This window comes from Amblyomma americanum, chromosome 10 (assembly GCF_052857255.1).
Source record: "Amblyomma americanum isolate KBUSLIRL-KWMA chromosome 10, ASM5285725v1, whole genome shotgun sequence".
In the NCBI taxonomy this organism is placed as follows: Eukaryota; Metazoa; Arthropoda; class Arachnida; order Ixodida; family Ixodidae; genus Amblyomma; species Amblyomma americanum.
The window spans coordinates 929,261-949,178 of record NC_135506.1 but is presented as its reverse complement, the minus strand read 5'-3'; the positions used below and the strand labels follow the sequence as shown (position 1 = coordinate 949,178).

Genomic DNA, 19,918 nt, shown 5'->3' with positions numbered 1-19,918 from the left:
AATAAAGTTTTTTAATGTTGCTATTAGTTTGGTTTTATTTCTGGAAACTAAAATAGAATTGAGCAGAAAGATACGATGGACGCTTCTTCTCCTCCGCGGCGGCTGCGTTTTTATGGAGGAAAAACGCTAAGGCGCCCGTGTTCTGTGCGATGTCAGTGCACGTTAAAGATCCCCAGGTGGTCGAAATTATTCCGGAGCCCTCCACTACGGCACCTCTCTCTTCCTTTCTTCTTTCACTCCCTCCATTACCCTTCCCTTACGGCGCGGTTCAGGTGTCCAACGATATATGGGACAGATACTGCGCCATTTCCTTTCCCCCCCCAAAAAACCAATTATTATTATTCTTCTCCTGCTTTCAGTAGGGTTGCTTCAGACAAGTTAGCAAGTCATCTCTCTTGCATATTACATTGTATAAGGTATGGAGAAACAAACCAAACATAGCACTAAGCAAGAAGTTGTTGCTTTGCAAGTGCCCTCTGTTCAAAGGTGCAAAGATAAATATTTTTTAGATCAAATCAGCCAACGTGAATAATGTTTTTGTCTAAATTTTCTATTGTTTTGCTTTTGTTTACCGGAAAAAAATTTTTCGCACGTAGATTGTTTCAGGCAATCTGGCTTGTCATCTCTCCTAAAGGAAAGTTTGTATAACATGTGGAGAAATAAACACAGCTTAGGTCTTGGCGAGAATTTGTGGCGTTGCAAGTTTTCTCTGTTAAAAATTACAAAGGTAAGAATTTTTTTTTTAGATTTCATAGAGCCACCGTAAATATTGTTTGCGTTTAATTCAGTTATTACTTCCTTTCTTATTACTGCAAATGAAAAAAATGGCCTGGCTTAGCTTATGGTTAAGCCTAGGATGCGAAGCATACGTCGCTTGGCAAGCCGTACTTCTCGTTCTTCTCCCGTTTCCGTGGCTCTTTGTAACTTGCCCTTTGCGGTCTGGCGAGCCGCCCTCTCCCTGGACAAGCGTTTCGGTGCAGGCGGGCTGGAAACGCTGATTGGTCAAACAAAATGTGACGTCACGTCTAAAACGTCACGTGACGTTATGGCCACGTGACTTTTAATGACGTCGTGTCCGGTTGGGAAGAGACATATTTTCCCTAGGTTTTTCTCGGAATTCCCCACGTTTTTGACAGCGCGCGCGGGTTCAAAAAGCGCACCTGATGCGCCGCGCTTTCACACACTGCATGCGCGTTTCTATATTTTTATTATATATGATATCCTTGAACTGCTGGTGTATTATTTTAGTGCGCTCGAACGGCGCGCTTCGTTGTGCATTTATTATAATCGCCACTGCCTGGCGGACCCGATACAGCTTTTGCAGACCTGAGAGGTTAAACACGTACTATCCATGCAAAGCCACGCAAATGCGCCTACAGGTGACCACGCCCGTCTATCAGCGCTCCGTCGAGTGCCTGCATTTACAATCGAGTGCTGTAGGACTATGAACCTGACCTAGAGCATACATATTATAATTTTTCCTTGTATTCTACATTCTCTACATGCAGGAGACTACACTCATAGCTTTCGTTAGTGCAGAAATTTCGTACAACCGTGTCAAAATTTGGCGGTCCGGTTTTTTTCTGCACGACGTTTTGGAGGAGAAAAGCATTGGGTCTTTGAAGGACGACAGTCTATATAAACTCTTATTCACTGTGTCGTCGTACCTATCGTAATTAATGACGACATATAAAGGCTTTTGATACAACTCTCGTGATTTAAAACAAAACTGTTCGTTAGCACTAACCCGCGAAAAAATATTGCGCGCAATCATTCGCCACAGCCCGTTGCTGCGTAATTTTTGTTTTGTGCGGATTTTCTTTTATAATATGACAGCTGCACGCGATAGCTTATATATATAGTTGCGCAGCCGACCACTGCAGGTACCAGTAAACACGTACCCCGTTTAGAATGAATTTAAAAACGCGGTCGGGAGTTGGAATTATTTGTCCGGGACGCTGCGGTCAAAGTTCGCAGTTTTGAAAATTGAAACACGGAAATTTTTGCTCATAGCTAGTCACTCTTGCATAAGTAAATATCTTATTCCTACCCATCATCCCCTTGTCAAAACACATATATTAATGAGAAAAACGACCCATTTGATGCAATTAAGTTCACAGTCCTACAGGGTGGGTTCCACAACAAAGAGAGCAACGGGAGTCGTACTTTATTTACAAATTTGTAACAATTCCTCACGGCATTAATGAAAGTCCGGGTTTATTGACCTCCATCGCCCCTTTCAGTGCCAGTGCTGACCTTAGGAGTGCCGGCGCGTCAAACCTCGGTCGTTTGCCGCCAGCGGCATCTTTTTCAAGCTTCGCTGCCCGTCCGCTTACACAAAGCTCATAATTCATCCCCCACCCCTGTCTTCCCAGTTCGACGTACCACCTTGTCGAGCGGGGTGCAATTGAAGAACCAAGAACCCTTGATTAAATGCTCCTGCCATTCACCTTTACCCCCCCACAGGACACTTTCGCGAACTCGTATGTTTTGCCGCCTTTTTTCTTTTTCCTTTGTGTGTGTGTTTCATGCACAGTGCACGTGTGTGTAGTTAAGCTAACTGCGCCGCTGATTCCGCCTTCACTATTCGTACCGAAGACGCTCCTGGAACGTCTCCTGCCCTGTCTGAATTTATTGTTTATTTGTTTGCTCGTTTTGGCCGGCGGCACGGGCAGTACATGCATCTATGATTCTTATCTGCTCCGGGACTCCGCCAAAGTCTGTTATTGTTGCTTTGAGGGCCCGGATGCCCTCCCTCCCCTCGTTATTCCTTTTTTCCCCCGGGCTGGCCTCCCGCGCAAGCTCGCTGGGCGGCAGGGGACAAAGCGTTTTTCTTTTTCTCTTTATTTCTTTCTCCTTTTTCTAGTATTTTTCTTTTGTGCCCATCAAGGGTTCTTGGTTCTTCAATTGCACCGCGCTCGGCAAGGTGGTGCGTCGAACTGGCAAGACAGGGGTGGGGGATGAATTCAGAGCTTTGTGTAAGCGGGCAGCGAAGCTTGAAAAAGATGCCGCTGGCGACAAACGACCGAGGTTTGTCGCGCCGGAATTCCTAAGGTCAGCATTGGCTCTGCAAGGGGCGATGGAGGTCAATACACCCGGACTTTCATTAATGCCGTGAGGAATTGTTATTAAATTTGTAAATAAAGTACGACTCGCGTTGCTCGAGATCTCTTTGTTGTGGAACCCACCCTGTAGGACTGTTAACTTAATTGCATCAAATGGGTCGTTTTTCTCATTAATATATGTGTTTTAACAAGGGGAGGTAGGGATAAAATATGCGCGCGGTGGTTATTAAAGCGAATTCGTATAAAGTTAACGGTCTGCCCAATGTACTGCGTACTGCACACACTGCATCCTAGGAGGTATATTACGTTGCAGAAATCCCAATCAGAGTTGTCATTAATTTTCCATTTGAATCCTGAAGCTGTGTTCATTTCACAGCTTGATGTTTGTAATGTGTTTGCAGACCTGGAATCTACTTTTTCCACAAGGTCGACACCCCAAAACCGTCTCTTTATGTGACTGAGTGTATTAGAATGTTTCGAATGTTTTTCGGTCGTCTGTAGACTGCATGAGGGAGAGCAGTGAAAATTTTGGCGAGGCGCTAGCTCGCTTTGTTTGAGAATGTTGAAATGTTTTTTTGAAGATTTTGTTTACGTACGTTAGGCGGCTGGTTACTGGTGAAGGGGAGTACGAGATTTGCCTGATGGTCTGTTTGCTCGCTGTATCGACGTCACTCCAGTATTTGCTCTCGGTTGGGTTTAGATGTCCTTTGAATGGCATCGTCGGCAATGGCGACGGGTATCGCTGCTTAATGAGGACTTCTTGCATGCGTTTGGAATTTTTTACGAAGTCTTCATCTTGGGAACATATTCCTTTAGATCGATGTGCCTGAGAGTATGGGATGCTTGTTTTAGAGTGACGAGGATGGCAGCTTTGGAAGTGTACGTATTGTTGACGGTCCGTCGGTTTACTGGTGGTGAGTGAGCTTTCGTTTACCAAAATCTCAACATCTAGGAAGTTAATTGTGGTGTGGGCGCACGTGTAAGTGAAAGATATGTTGGGGTGGACGAGGTGTGTCAGTCCAAATTAAAAAGATGTCATCCAAGTAGCGTTTGTATAGGGTGGGCTTAATGGGACAATCTTTCAAAAATTTACTTATTACTATGCATGAAGATGTTGACGTAGGTGTGGGCCATCCTTGTACCCATGGCTGTGCCGTTAATTTGTGAATAGTGTTGATTGATGAATTCGAAGTTGTTATATTCGAGTACGATTTTCGACAGTATTTATAAAACACGTGGAGCAGGGGAGCATCAAATCACTGATCGAAGCGTATGAACGAAACAGAAAGGAGGAATCCCCTGCTGCACGTGCATTAGATATGTTGTTCACAGCAACATCTTGCATGAAGCTGCAGGGAAGAGAAAACTCGATGAGACGTAGCCAGTTGTACTTGAGCCGTCTACATCGAAGGATTCACCACCGATCCTCTCACCATTTTTCGTGAAGCTTGCGCTTTATCGTGCCGGTTTACCACTGTCCTTCTTGCTAGTGAAGCGATTATTTTTTTAATGTTCTCTTTTTGCCCCATTTGCCATCTGCCATTTTTGATCGTGCCATCTTCTGGGCAAGTACTACGTTTGAGGTTCGAAAAAGATGCATAAGCGATCACGACCTATGCAAACAGTAACAAAGACGAAACACGCTACAAGAGCACCACTAGCTGCATATCTGCATATCGCGCGCACACGTGCGACTGATTTTCGCTGACGATCGGCCGCTCCCGCTGTATTCAATTAGCTGTGTCGCCAGATCGTCTGTCGCGAGGCGCTTTCGCTGTGCCCGCATGACCGCTTGTCTTGACCTTCCAGGGGAATTGCGCGTTGCTCGCGCGCGGCTTAGCCCGAAGCCGGTAAACCGGCTGGCCACCGCCACATCTGGACCTGGTTTGACTCAAATTGGTCTCAGCCGCGTCTTGTTCGGTTCGGGCGCGAACAATACGCGAGATTCAAAGCGCTCGGCCGTCTCTGTCTCTATGGGGGGGGGTGGGGCACTTGACCCCAAGGGCGCTCCTTTTCAACACCACCCCGCCGTCGCCCGCCTCCGATTGAACAGGCGGGGGGTTCAAAGGGGAGCTGCCGCGGAGAGGCCGGGCAGCTCGTCCTAATGACAGCGCAGAACATGCGTCACTGACAGCCCCCTTCCTTTCGCCGTCTTGTCCATCGTGCGTCGCGCCGAGCCCGACAAAGAAAAGGCCGGGGGGCGGGGGGCGGAAATTCCGCAAATAGTTTCCCAGAGGCATCCTTTTTTTTTTTCATGGGGTCAAGAGAAGCAAGCTTACACTGCAAAATTAAACCTTGTCTTTCTCTTCCAAATGCAATTAACTAGGAGTCCTGTCCAACCATTCCAGCTTGTTATGGGGGCACCCCCAACCATTTTTTATTTCCGTGTAACTCGCAGCCCTTCTTCACCTTGGTCATTGTAGCCGCTATTCTTTCTCAAGTACCATGCAACATCTTGTTATTAGCAGTTGCTAATTCAAGCCTTCTGCAGGGTTTGAAGGACCTTTTTAATTGAAAATGAGAACATGTGCACAGGGTGGAAAGCGCGTGATCTGCCAGGAAACACTAAAGCGGCCCCGAGAAGGGATCTTTATTAAGGATGACAGCCATCTTGGGCCTCTCCACTTGGCAACGACGACACAGCGTGTGCGGTCCCTATGGTTAGGCCCCAGCTGTGGAAGCCATCCTCGGACACGACCATGACCTTCGACATCTGATGTTTTTATTTAAAAACACAGGGACCAAAGTCGTGCTGTATGCAGTGCGATCGCCATGTGGTTCCATAATCATCCACCTAGCCCGGCTCTTTGGACGGATTCAGGAAACGACTGAAAAGAACAAAAGTAACGAGCAAACAAAGGTGCGCTGCATAAAAGTTAGAACGCAAAGAAACGAAGGCGCGCTGCGCTGGGATAATGCTGTAGCGAGGTCTAATATGTAAATTTTCATGGCTGGCGTGGATTTCCACAAAGCGCAAGTAGTCGCTACGGAGACAAACAAAGGCGCACTGGAGCTGGGTATGTATCATGTTTAACTGCGCAAAGAAACGAAGACAGAGAACAAGAAGGCACGACACGAGCGCAGACTATCAACAGATTTTTCTTCAAGGAAAAAAGGCCTATATATGCATCTTCATCCCGCGAAAAACATGCTAAAAACCCGAAAGCGCAAACCCTATCACACACCATCTTGGCACATGTAACGTGATGCCACTGATCACAACCTGAAAGCAATCTCCGCATCGTCAGAGACAAGATACAAAACAAACAAACAGCGAACTCACAGGCACACTCCTGCCAAGCTAGCGCTCCACACCGCCTGCTTGCGCTAAAGAAACTGCGCAAAAAAGGTATCTCCCCATCAATGAGGCCTACAGATGGTGATGCTACACAGTCATCTGATTCCTTCTTGATCTGGTACGCTTCCACCAACTCCCTGCAAACCTGATCCCTGTGTTTAAACAAGACGCTGGTCTTGTTCAATCGTGGGAAGCAATCTTTGCACTCTTTGCAGTGCAGGGCGAGATTAGAGGAAGGTGCGCCCTTCAACGACCTGCGATGTTCTGCTAACATCTCGTTAATACATCGACCCGTCTGGCCGATGTACTTCTTCCCACACGAGAGGGGGACTTCGTATACGACTCCAGTCTTACACTCTGTGAGCCTGCTTTTCTGTCTGTGCGCTATCGAGCACTCAGCTCCAGCACGATTGCTCTCAGGCTCGAGCTTCTTTCGCACAGCACTACAAATCCTTGAAAGCTTATTCTTTGCCATGAAAATCACGTCCGCCCCGTATCTCGCCCCAACTTTTTTGAGCCGGTGTGAAATTACATTCCCTGAACGTTCAGGACAATCATATCCGAGCGCAACACTTGGCAGCATGTTGTGTCGGGATTTCTACAGCGACATTTGAGCTCACTCAAGCTTTCGGATCCTTTCTTGGTGAACAATTCCGCAAGTGTGGTTAAGTACCTGCCTGGGCTGGATAAGAAAAAGTACTCTACCTTCAGCATCGATGTGGAGGACTTATTTTATTCGCTACCCCATGCTCAGCTCATGCAGAGAGTGAAAGACTGCATTGTAAAAGACAATGACGAGTTGGTGTTCGTGGCGGGGTGCGGGGGTTTCCATAGAAAGTTTCCTGGAGCTGCTATCATTTTACCTAGAGTCAACCGTTGTTGGGCGGGGCGAAAAGGTGTACGTCCAAAAATCGGGTGTGTGCATCGGCTCCCGTGTGGCACCCGTTTTGAGCGATATTTACTTGAGCAGGATAGATCAAGAACTGGCACAAAATCTTGCTGACCTCGCGCTAAAGGTGTTCCGTTACGTCGATGATTTTTTAATCATTCTTAAGTCGAACTCTCCCAGGGCAGTTCCGGACGTCGTCAAAATCTTCAAAGATACAGGTAGTGGCCTGCGATTCACCTTCGAACTACCCAGCTCAGCTACCCTACAGTTTTTAGACCGACCGCAGCGGTGGCCAAGTGGTTGAGCATCCGCCTCGCATGCGGGAGGTGCGGGGTTCGATCCCCAGTGCCGCCGGGTACCCACCGGGGATACAATGGGTACAAGCTTTTCCCTGGTCTGGTGCTCGGCTTATTTAGGGTGAAATGCTTGGGAAATGAGTCTTTGACCCCACCTTGAGAAAAAGAAAATACCTTGTGTCAAGGCGTATTTGGCCATAGATGCCCTTGCGCCATAAAAAAGGTTTTTATACCTCCGGATCCATTATCTAGAGAGCAGGGTCTGTTGGGAATATCACCATAGGACAAAAAAAAAACCTCTCTTTAACGTCAGTTAGGGGCATTCCACACTCGTCAAGGCGGGTATAGCGACTTCATGCTTAAAAGAGCTCTTGGGAAATCCTGTACACACAGAGCGGAGGCTAGCTTCCTGGGGCAGGTAGAGAGGCTGAAAGAAGCCGGGTATCCTGATCTGAGTTGGCTCAGATCTCCGAAAGGATCCTGTTCAAAGGAGGGAGGCCCATGCTAGTAAAAAAGAGGACGGTGGACGTAGACAAGTGGTGTGGGCATTCCATACATCCATTGAATTTCACACCGGCTCAAAAAAATTGGGGCGAGATACGGGGAGGACGTGATTTTCACGGCAATGAATAAGCTTGCAAGGAATGTTATCGGCGGTCGCACGTGCATGACAATCCTTTCGACATGCGTGACGATGCCCACCGAAGGCATTTCAGGCTGTCGAAGGGACTTGTACGCTGGCTAAGCGAAGAGCGCGGAACATGCGTCACTGACAGCCCCCTTCCTTTCGCAGTCTTGTCCATCGTGCGTCGCGCCGAGCCCGACAAAGAGGAGGCCGTCACCCCCCCCCCCCCCACCCACCCTTCCCTCCTGAATGGGGGGGGGGCGGAGATTCCGCAAATAGTTTCCCAGAGGCATCCTGTTTTTTTTTTTTCATGGGGTCAAGGAAGGTGGCCCAAGCAGTGTGAGGCAACGTTCTCTGTTCATTCTAGAGAAGCAAGCTTACACTGCAAAATTAAACCTTGTCTTTCTCTTCCAAACGCAATTAACTAGGAGTCCTGTCCAAATCCATTTCAGGTTGTTATGTGGGCACCCCCAACCTTTTTTATTTCCGTGTAACTCCAGCACTTCTTCACCTTTGTCATTGTAGCCGCTATTGTTCAAGTACCATGCAACATCTTGTTATTAAAGGACCTTTTTAATTGGAAATGAGAGCATGTGCACAGGGTGGAAAGCGCGTGATCTGCCAGGAAACACTAAAGCGGCCCCGAGAAGGGATCTTTATTAAGGATGCCAGCCATCTTGGGCCTCTCCACTTGGCAACGACGACAAAGCGTGTGCGGTCCCTATGGTTAGGCCCCAGCTGTGGAAGCCATCCTCGGACACGACCATGACCTTCGACATCTGATGTTTTTATTTAAAAACACAGGGACCAAAGTCGTGCTGTATGCAGTGCAATCGCCATGTGGTTCCATAATCATCCATTTAGCCCGGCTCTTTGGACGGATTCAGGAAACGACTGAAAAGAACAAAAGTAGCGAGCAAACAAAGGTGCGCTGCATAAAAGTTAGAACGTAAAGAGACGAAGGCACGCTGCGCTAATGCTGTAGCGAGGTCTAACATGTAAAATTTCGCGGCTGGCGTCGATTTCTACAAAGCGCGAGTAGTGCCAACACCCTCTCAATGCTAAGGCCTCTCCACCGGCCGCGTGACGTCACGCCAAGGGACCGTGCAGGCCCCGCGCTCCGCGATTTCAGCGCGCCGCGCCCGTCTGCACTATTCGGGTACTGCCGTACGTAGCTGCCTTATAAGTGATTCCTTCATTTTCATTTTTGTCGTTGCTGCAGAAAAGAAATTCGCTAGTTTGTGCGCGCCTTAGGCTATCATTTTATCTGCTTTATATATTTTTTTTATTGCAGAACACCTTATTGTCAAGAAAGTTCGAGCTGCTAATACAGTTTTTTATAATAAACAATTTAGCATACGGCCGCCAATTTCGCATTATTGGTCATTATAATAAAAAATTGATTAGTTAATTTCAATTAATCATCTAATTATTAGGTTCTATCACGTACATGATGTCTGCCGTGCGGTAAAATCCATCCGCACAGACCGCACATGCGTATATCTAGTTGTTAAAGTAGAAGTTCGTGAACATTGAAAAAAAAAACACCGTCTACTGCGCATTGTGTTAGTTTTATTCTGTATTGTGTTTTGCTTAAAGCTTTCACACACAGCAATAATGACACTCACAATAATGTTGCGCTGTTGAGTATTTGTACAGCTAATCTGACCCTTACAATAAAAAACGACGAGACACCAGCAATGAAGTGTGCGCAAAGCATTTTTATTGCTTGGGAATAAAACTTACTTCTTCTTAAGCGTTGCTGCTTTCCGGGCTGCGGCCTTCTGCTGCGCATTGCCTTGTATGGCATCATTTCTTAGTTTGCAAAAGTTGTTTAGAACAACGTTGGTTGCAACGCGTACTACCAAGCGCAGGAGAGTTTGTGCAGTGTGGCCATTTTCACATGTCTCAATGTCGTGTTCGTCCAGGAGGGAAATCGTCTGTGAAATCACGACACCACGTTGATTTCTACAGGAGAGAAAATCTTCCGCGGTTGCTCCAAAAGACAACTTCTCTGCAACTAGTTTAGTCATCAGTACCATGTGAACTGTGCATGGCTGGGGAAACTTCAGCCCTCCTCTCGACAGGTTAGCTATCATGGCAGTATTTTCCGCTTCGATCTCTCGATTTTCAATCACCAATGTGCTGAAGCAAGCAGAACATGAAAGCTTCTTTAAAGCAGCATGAGCAGCGTATCCTGCAATGTAGACAATAGCATCCATGTCAGAGTGGGCGTGTGTAATATCGTCGTCGCTGACAGCCACAGAAAAGTTGCATGGGACAAGATCCTCACTTACGTCTTCAAACTCTGTTTCCTCGCGTGGAAATGTCAAAAGTTTTTGAAGACGAAGCTTCTTCTCACATTCGTAGAGCTGACGCACGGAAATGTGGTACTGTGATCCTGCCAGCTGGCGGTAACGGCCGAACCGGTCTTCTAGCGCATCCGTCTGAAATTTGCCCAGCAGTACGTACTTGAAGTGAAGTTCTTCTAAGCAGTAGCGCGAGAGTTCTACCAGAGAATAGCATGTCAGTCGCAAAGCACTGTGAGTCTCTTTCGTCAGCGAGCCACTGGTGATGTTTATTCTTGCCCAAGCGTCCAACCAGTCCACAACGCCGCTCAGGAAAGCTAACTGTGTGTCATCAACAGACCTTACAGGGTCTTGCATGCTGTCCCTTAGCCTCTGGCCTTTGCAAGGGGTCTTAACATTGACTATTTGCCACCATGTGAGGATAACGTCAATGAAAAGAGCAGTCGACTCAGCTTGAGGAATCTTGAACGCGGAACCATGTGTCCTGAGGGCATTTGAAACAAACTGATTAATGACGTCGAGAGCGAGCTTTACATTTTGCCGCTCCATTGAGGTTGGATTCACGGCTTTTGCGTTCAGTCTGTAAGCAGCCTTCACAAGCGACGTCTTCTCTGAAGAATAAAGCTGCCGCACAGCTGCGAAAGAAGCAGCTTTCATACGAGGAGGCCCTTCGGGCATTGCTCCACTCAAGTCCATTTCAGGGAAATAGAGGCATGTTCCAGGGTTTTTCTGGTTAATCCAATTGTTCCTAATGCACTTCAAGAGATGCACAGGATCGACCACGTAGAAAAGAGGGCGAGCGTTATCGGCTGGATGGGGATAGACAATGCTCACCTGAGGACTTGTAGCAAATAACGACATCATCTTGCGGTTCAGAGCATTGTTGTCCGTTATCACAGCGATAATTTTGAGCCCCATTTTCTCAACATTAATGATTATGTTCTTAGCATGCTCGTGCAAAATTTCTGCGCTCAGTTTGCTCACAGGTAATATGTGAATGACGTCCTTGTTTGCAGAAAGGAGTGATTGTACCATGAACACATGGGCTGTTGTTGCTGGTTCCGTTGAATGAACCGACGATCCTACTATTGTGCCCCCTTTGTAGTCGAAGTATGGTTTTATGTGGATCTCATCGATCATCAGGGTCACTGTCTTCTCGTGGTCTTTCATTGATTTGACTCGTTCTCGGATGTAGGAGAGACAGTGCGGTTGATTTTGCTCCACAAGAGGGTCAGCTTTGTAATTTGAGCAAACACGGCGCAGTGTGGAAGGATGGGGCAGAATGATTCTTGATGCAGCTCTTGTGAAGTGATATGCGTGAGGAGAAATTGAATTCAAAATACTGGCGAATACCAGCAGCTCTGCGCTATACACATGCTGTTTCGCGAGGAGAAGCTCTATCTGCTCAACCAGAAATTTCAGCAAAGAAGACTGTTCTTTCGTCGTATCACTGTCCTCAATGAGGTCTGCAAGCAGTGAACCGACAAACTGCAATACTTTAGTATGTTTCGACTCTTTCGTCACCTCAGGTATATTATGCAAGCCTATCTCGAGTTCTTCTAGCAGCAAGGACAGGCTGGAGGTGTCGCATACTTGAGCTGGCAGAATCCTGCCTGAAGGAAGCGACAGAAGCTTCACTCCATTCAAGAAAACAGAAAGTGACAGATCAGGGAGAACTACCAAGGCGCATTTCACATTAGGTGAAGGATCATTCTCGATGAGAAGGAACCTAACGCACTGCTCATCGACAGAAACGGTCCAGAATTTCGTGTTGCAGATTCCAGGCAACTTAGATTTGAACTCCTCGTAAGATGAAACTTTGTTTCTTTTCTGTTCAAGCTCATTAGACTGAAGTGACTTCCTCATAGCCTCCTGCAAAGCAGCGTTTTCCCTTCTTGCTTTTTTCGTCTCTGGCGATTCACTCCGTCCAGGCGTTGAGGACAAGTATTTTGGGCAGTTTGGAAAAACAGAAGGCGCAGCATCAATCTTCAACTGTAGCCTGTCACGCTTCACCTCTATTATTTTCCCTGTCAGTTCATCTTGGTGTGACAACGTCGTAATGAAGTCGCCTGCGTGGAAGTGCAGTTCACACACCTGCACGAGAAAATGAAGCAAGGCCATTCGCCATGACTCTCCATTGCCTAAAACACTAAGTAAAAAGAGTCTGAATAGTGAACAGCTTTTACATATTTACACAGCTTTTACACAAGCCTTATGCACATCCACAGAACTAAATGCTTCCTGGACAATTCATACATAAGTGTAAGAAGTGATATCATTGCCTACAAAGACAGCATGCCTTTCCGGGAGCGACAGCTCACAACTAAGATAATTACCAGCGCCTATTAAGCAATATTTCAGAGTCTTACCCTCGAATGCTCTGTAGGTGTGAAATCCTTCCGTGGAATGGCTCGCAACCAGGCTTTTCTTCGTACTTCGTCTCTTGGGAAGCAATAAACACGTACTTTGGGACCATTCTGGTAGTTCCCGCGGCACCCGGGAACACAGCACCGGCCCATGTTTCACGAAGTTGCACTCGCTACACGGCAGGCAATCAGTTTCCCATTCGTGCGCTAGCACAGGTACGCACGCCACACAAGAAACGGCCACACGAAACAGACACAGCCGTGCGAGGAGCGAACGGAAATGCACCCAACGCCAGGCTGAAAGACTCAAGCAGCAGCTAGACGCTCACTGCAAGACTGCGTTCGTGTCTGTGCTTGCCCGGGCAAGCGCGAGCACATCGAGGGAGACAACCGAGCGGAGCGGAGCCGCGCTTGGTGAGCAGCCTGACCGGACACTTGGCGTGACGTAGCGCGTGTGGAAAGGAGGGCCTGGAGAGGCCTGAAGAAAGTATTTAGAGGGTGTTGGTAGTGCCCACGGAAATAAACAAAGGCGCACTGGAGATGGGTAAGTCTGTATACAAGCACGAGTTTTTGTCTCTACCAGCGATTTACTAGCTCACACCGCGCGATTTTGATGTCTGGCGTCGATTTCGACAGAGAGGGAATACGGGCACGAAACGGGACGCTCGCGATCTGCCAGGAAACAATGAGGTGGCCCTAAAAAGGGCCGTTTGCAGGAGCACTTCAACCGCGACCTGCAGCGGCGTGGCGGCGCGGTGAGCAGTAGGCCCAGCAGTGGTCCGTCTTGTGCCCTTTGGCTCCGCACCGACGACACCGGTGCACGACGTACACCTCTCCTGGTCTTGCCCTTGAAGCCGACGCTATCCCTGGTCCGTAGATCTTGACGAGGGCCGCGACGATAATCTTTGACATCTGGTCGATGCCCCGGTCTGCGGCAAACAAGGACAGCATCGGCTCGCCAGAAGCATCCAGGAAACGATGCTGCAAAAAAAGTTACGTTACAAGCGCCGCAATTTGGCGAGTTCTGCACGAGAAAACTTGCGAAAAACGATGCTGCAAAAAAAGTTACGTTACAAGCGCCGCAATTTGGCGAGTTCTGCACGAGAAAACTTGCGAAAACGTTGTTCAACCCTTACCTCGTGATTGAGAACGTGCACGCCAGACAAGCGCTTCATCGTGGCTGTCAGACGGCGGTTCAGATGGCGACGCCGGCGGTCCTCAAACCGCACCTTATGTGGGTCGTCGTAATGGAGTTGCAAAATTTTGAACACCAGCACGACGTGCTCCTGCAGCAGGAAAACGAGGTCCTGGAATGCGCAAGGCATGTAGGTAAGCGGTACAGCACTTCATGAAGGGAAATTTGAGATAAAATGCGTACCTTTATGTCGCTGGCGATTTCTCGCGGGTCAGCGCATTTTGGGGGTCGTCGCAATGTCGTGGAAGCAAGAACTGTACAGAAATTTCAGCTGGCTGCGCCGACGAGCGCACCACGCAAAAAAAAAAAAGCCATACCTGGACAGCTTCCGAAACGCGCGCGCCGCCGCCTACGCTCACGAAGAGAATGCCCGCAGACCACGCACGCCCGGCGGCCGGCCAGCCGGCCCTAGCGATTCCCTAGGCACTCTAGGGACAGGCCGAGAGAGGCGCGGCGAACCCACGTCCGGTTGAGAACGAGGGAGAAGCAGAAAAACGTCACGGAGAAGCGCATCCCATCGACCAATCAGCGTTTCCAGCCCACCTGCACCGAAACGCTTCTCTCAACTGACTAATACCACAAGCGTTTCGGTGCAGGTGGGTTGGAAACGCTGATTGGTCAAACAAAATGTGACGTCACGTCTAAAACGTCACGTGACGTCATGGCCACGTGATTTTTATGACGTTGTGTCCGGTTGGGAAGAGACATATTTTTCCTAGGTTTTTCTCGGAATTCCCCACGTTTTTGACAGCGCGCGCGGGTTCAAAAAGCGCACCTGATGCGCCGCGCTTTCACACACTGCATGCGCATTTCTATATTTTTATTATATATGATATCCTTGAACTGCTGGTGTATTATTTTAGTGCGCTCGAACGGCGCGCTTCGTTGTGCATTTATTATAATCGCCACTGCCTGGCGGACCCGATACAGCTTTTGCAGACCTGAGAGGTTAAACACGTACTATCCATGCAAAGCCACGCAAATGCGCCTACAGGTGACCACGCCCGTCTATCAGCGCTCCGTCGAGTGCCTGCATTTACAATCGAGTGCTGTAGGACTATGAACCTGACCTAGAGCATACATATTATAATTTTTCCTTGTATTCTACATTCTCTACATGCAGGAGACTACACTCATAGCTTTCGTTAGTGCAGAAATTTCGTACAACCGTGTCAAAATTTGGCGGTCCGGTTTTTTTCTGCACGACGTTTTGGAGGAGAAAAGCATTGGGTCTTTGAAGGACGACAGTCTATATAAACTCTTATTCACTGTGTCGTCGTACCTATCGTAATTAATGACGACATATAAAGGCTTTTGATACAACTCTCGTGATTTAAAACAAAACTGTTCGTTAGCACTAACCCGCGAAAAAATATTGCGCGCAATCATTCGCCACAGCCCGTTGCTGCGTAATTTTTGTTTTGTGCGGATTTTCTTTTATAATATGACAGCTGCACGCGATAGCTTATATATATAGTTGCGCAGCCGACCACTGCAGGTACCAGTAAACACGTACCCCGTTTAGAATGAATTTAAAAACGCGGTCGGGAGTTGGAATTATTTGTCCGGGACGCTGCGGTCAAAGTTCGCAGTTTTGAAAATTGAAACACGGAAATTTTTGCTCATAGCTAGTCACTCTTGCATAAGTAAATATCTTATTCCTACCCATCATCCCCTGGTCAAAACACATATATTAATGAGAAAAACGACCCATTTGATGCAATTAAGTTCACAGTCCTACAGGGTGGGTTCCACAACAAAGAGAGCAACGGGAGTCGTACTTTATTTACAAATTTGTAACAATTCCTCACGGCATTAATGAAAGTCCGGGTTTATTGACCTCCATCGCCCCTTTCAGAGCCAGTGCTGACCTTAGGAGTGCCGGCACGTCAAACCTCGGTCGTTTGCCGCCAGCGGCATCTTTTTCAAGCTTCGCTGCCCGTCCGCTTACACAAAGCTCATAATTCATCCCCCACCCCTGTCTTCCCAGTTCGACGTACCACCTTGTCGAGCGGGGTGCAATTGAAGAACCAAGAACCCTTGATTAAATGCTCCTGCCATTCACATTTACCCCCCCACAGGACACTTTCGCGAACTCGTATGTTTTGCCGCCTTTTTTCTTTTTCCTTTGTGTGTGTGTTTCATGCACAGTGCACGTGTGTGTAGTTAAGCTAACTGCGCCGCTGATTCCGCCTTCACTATTCGTACCGAAGACGCTCCTGGAACGTCTCCTGCCCTGTCTGAATTTATTGTTTATTTGTTTGCTCGTTTTGGCCGGCGGCACGGGCAGTACATGCATCTATGATTCTTATCTGCTCCGGGACTCCGCCAAAGTCTGTTATTGTTGCTTTGAGGGCCCGGATGCCCTCCCTCCCCTCGTTTTTCCTTTTTTCCCCCGGGCTGGCCTCCCGCGCAAGCTCGTTGGGCGGCAGGGGACAAAGCGTTTTTCTTTTTCTCTTTATTTCTTTCTCCTTTTTCTAGTATTTTTCTTTTGTGCCCATCAAGGGTTCTTGGTTCTTCAATTGCACCGCGCTCGGCAAGGTGGTGCGTCGAACTGGCAAGACAGGGGTGGGGGATGAATTCAGAGCTTTGTGTAAGCGGGCAGCGAAGCTTGAAAAAGATGCCGCTGGCGACAAACGACCGAGGTTTGTCGCGCCGGAATTCCTAAGGTCAGCATTGGCTCTGCAAGGGGCGATGGAGGTCAATACACCCGGACTTTCATTAATGCCGTGAGGAATTGTTATTAAATTTGTAAATAAAGTACGACTCGCGTTGCTCGAGATCTCTTTGTTGTGGAACCCACCCTGTAGGACTGTTAACTTAATTGCATCAAATGGGTCGTTTTTCTCATTAATATATGTGTTTTAACAAGGGGAGGTAGGGATAAAATATGCGCGCGGTGGTTATTAAAGCGAATTCGTATAAAGTTAACGGTCTGCCCAATGTACTGCGTACTGCACACACTGCATCCTAGGAGGTATATTACGTTGCAGAAATCCCAATCAGAGTTGTCATTAATTTTCCATTTGAATCCTGAAGCTGTGTTCATTTCACAGCTTGATGTTTGTAATGTGTTTGCAGACCTGGAATCTACTTTTTCCACAAGGTCGACACCCCAAAACCGTCTCTTTATGTGACTGAGTGTATTAGAATGTTTCGAATGTTTTTCGGTCGTCTGTAGACTGCATGAGGGAGAGCAGTGAAAATTTTGGCGAGGCGCTAGCTCGCTTTGTTTGAGAATGTTGAAATGTTTTTTTGAAGATTTTGTTTACGTACGTTAGGCGGCTGGTTACTGGTGAAGGGGAGTACGAGATTTGCCTGATGGTCTGTTTGCTCGCTGTATCGACGTCACTCCAGTATTTGCTCTCGGTTGGGTTTAGATGTCCTTTGAATGGCATCGTCGGCAATGGCGACGGGTATCGCTGCTTAATGAGGACTTCTTGCATGCGTTTGGAATTTTTTACGAAGTCTTCATCTTGGGAACATATTCCTTTAGATCGATGTGCCTGAGAGTATGGGATGCTTGTTTTAGAGTGACGAGGATGGCAGCTTTGGAAGTGTACGTATTGTTGACGGTCCGTCGGTTTACTGGTGGTGAGTGAGCTTTCGTTTACCAAAATCTCAACATCTAGGAAGTTAATTGTGGTGTGGGCGCACGTGTAAGTGAAAGATATGTTGGGGTGGACGAGGTGTGTCAGTCCAAATTAAAAAGATGTCATCCAAGTAGCGTTTGTATAGGGTGGGCTTAATGGGACAATCTTTCAAAAATTTACTTATTACTATGCATGAAGATGTTGACGTAGGTGTGGGCCATCCTTGTACCCATGGCTGTGCCGTTAATTTGTGAATAGTGTTGATTGATGAATTCGAAGTTGTTATATTCGAGTACGATTTTCGACAGTATTTATAAAACACGTGGAGCAGGGGAGCATCAAATCACTGATCGAAGCGTATGAACGAAACAGAAAGGAGGAATCCCCTGCTGCACGTGCATTAGATATGTTGTTCACAGCAACATCTTGCATGAAGCTGCAGGGAAGAGAAAACTCGATGAGACGTAGCCAGTTGTACTTGAGCCGTCTACATCGAAGGATTCACCACCGATCCTCTCACCAGGTTTCGTGAAGCTTGCGCTTTATCGTGCCGGTTTACCACTGTCCTTCTTGCTAGTGAAGCGATTATTTTTTTAATGTTCTCTTTTTGCCCCATTTGCCATCTGCCATTTTTGATCGTGCCATCTTCTGGGCAAGTACTACGTTTGAGGTTCGAAAAAGATGCATAAGCGATCACGACCTATGCAAACAATAACAAAGACGAAACACGCTACAAGAGCACCACTAGCTGCATATCTGCATATCGCGCGCACACGTGCGACTGATTTTCGCTGACGATCGGCCGCTCCCGCTGTATTCAATTAGCTGTGTCGCCAGATCGTCTGTCGCGAGGCGCTTTCGCTGTGCCCGCATGACCGCTTGTCTTGACCTTCCAGGGGAATTGCGCGTTGCTCGCGCGCGGCTTAGCCCGAAGCCGGTAAACCGGCTGGCCACCGCCACATCTGGACCTGGTTTGACTCAAATTGGTCTCAGCCGCGTCTTGTTCGGTTCGGGCGCGAACAATACGCGAGATTCAAAGCGCTCGGCCGTCTCTGTCTCTATGGGGGGGGGGGGGGGGGGGGGGGGGGGGGGGGGGCACTTGACCCCAAGGGCGCTCCTTTTCAACACCACCCCGCCGTCGCCCGCCTCCGATTGAACAGGCGGGGGGTTCAAAGGGGAGCTGCCGCGGAGAGGCCGGGCAGCTCGTCCTAATGACAGCGCAGAACATGCGTCACTGACAGCCCCCTTCCTTTCGCCGTCTTGTCCATCGTGCGTCGCGCCGAGCCCGACAAAGAAAAGGCCGTCACCCCCCCCCCCCCCCCTTCCCCTTCTGAATCGGGGGGCGGGGGGCGGAAATTCCGCAAATAGTTTCCCAGAGGCATCCTTTTTTTTTTCATGGGGTCAAGAGAAGCAAGCTTACACTGCAAAATTAAACCTTGTCTTTCTCTTCCAAATGCAATTAACTAGGAGTCCTGTCCAACCATTCCAGCTTGTTATGGGGGCACCCCCAACCATTTTTTATTTCCGTGTAACTCGCAGCCCTTCTTCACCTTGGTCATTGTAGCCGCTATTCTTTCTCAAGTACCATGCAACATCTTGTTATTAGCAGTTGCTAATTCAAGCCTTCTGCAGGGTTTGAAGGACCTTTTTAATTGAAAATGAGAACATGTGCACAGGGTGGAAAGCGCGTGATCTTCCAGGAAACACTAAAGCGGCCCCGAGAAGGGATCTTTATTAAGGATGCCAGCCATCTTGGGCCTCTCCACTTGGCAACGACGACAAAGCGTGTGCGGTCCCTATGGTTAGGCCCCAGCTATGGAAGCCATCCTCGGACACGACCATGACCTTCGACATCTGATGTTTTCATTTAAAAACACAGGGACCAAAGTCGTGCTGTATGCAGTGCGATCGCCATGTGGTTCCATAATCATCCACCTAGCCCGGCTCTTTGGACGGATTCAGGAAACGACTGAAAAGAACAAAAGTAACGAGCAAACAAAGGTGCGCTGCATAAAAGTTAGAACGCAAAGAAACGAAGGCGCGCTGCGCTGGGATAATGCTGTAGCGAGGTCTAATATGTAAATTTTCATGGCTGGCGTGGATTTCCACAAAGCGCAAGTAGTCGCTACGGAGATAAACAAAGGCGCACTGGAGCTGGGTATGTATCATGTTTAACTGCGCAAGGAAACGAAGACAGAGAACAAGAAGGCACGACACGAGCGCAGACTATCAACCGATTTTTTCTTAAGGAAAAAAGGCCTATATATGCATCTTCATCCCGC

The 19,918-nt window shown here is 48.0% G+C and overlaps 2 protein-coding genes across 4 annotated transcripts in view; both read right to left on the bottom strand.

Annotated features, from left to right (window-relative positions):
* The window catches only part of LOC144106489 (uncharacterized), a 492,993-nt gene that overhangs the window by 332,599 nt on the left and 140,476 nt on the right, over positions 1-19,918 (bottom strand). The window lies entirely within an intron of this gene.
* On the bottom strand, positions 13,377-14,578 carry LOC144107372 (uncharacterized). Of its 2 annotated transcripts, XM_077640365.1 has the most exons (3): positions 14,227-14,578; positions 13,985-14,155; positions 13,377-13,829 (listed from the first exon to the last, which is right to left on the bottom strand). In XM_077640365.1, the coding sequence occupies exons 2-3, from the start codon at positions 14,021-14,023 to the stop codon at positions 13,572-13,574; spliced, it is 297 nt and encodes a 98-aa protein (XP_077496491.1). In that variant the 5' UTR covers positions 14,024-14,155; positions 14,227-14,578; the 3' UTR covers positions 13,377-13,571. The 2 variants fall into 2 exon arrangements, with proteins under 2 accessions (XP_077496491.1, XP_077496490.1); XM_077640364.1 differs by lacking the exon at positions 14,227-14,578 and having other exon boundaries at positions 13,985-14,187.

What these genes read in the sequence shown, in the direction of transcription:
- LOC144107372 (XM_077640364.1), bottom strand. Translation starts at nt 14,173, where the DNA reads ATGCCTTGCGCATTCCAGGACCTCGTTTTCCTGCTGCAGGAGCACGTC. An exon ending in TGCACGTTCTCAATCACGAG is followed by an intron (nt 13,830 to 13,984) that starts GTAAGGGTTGAA and finishes CTTTTTTTGCAG; the next exon opens with CATCGTTTCCTGGATGCTTC.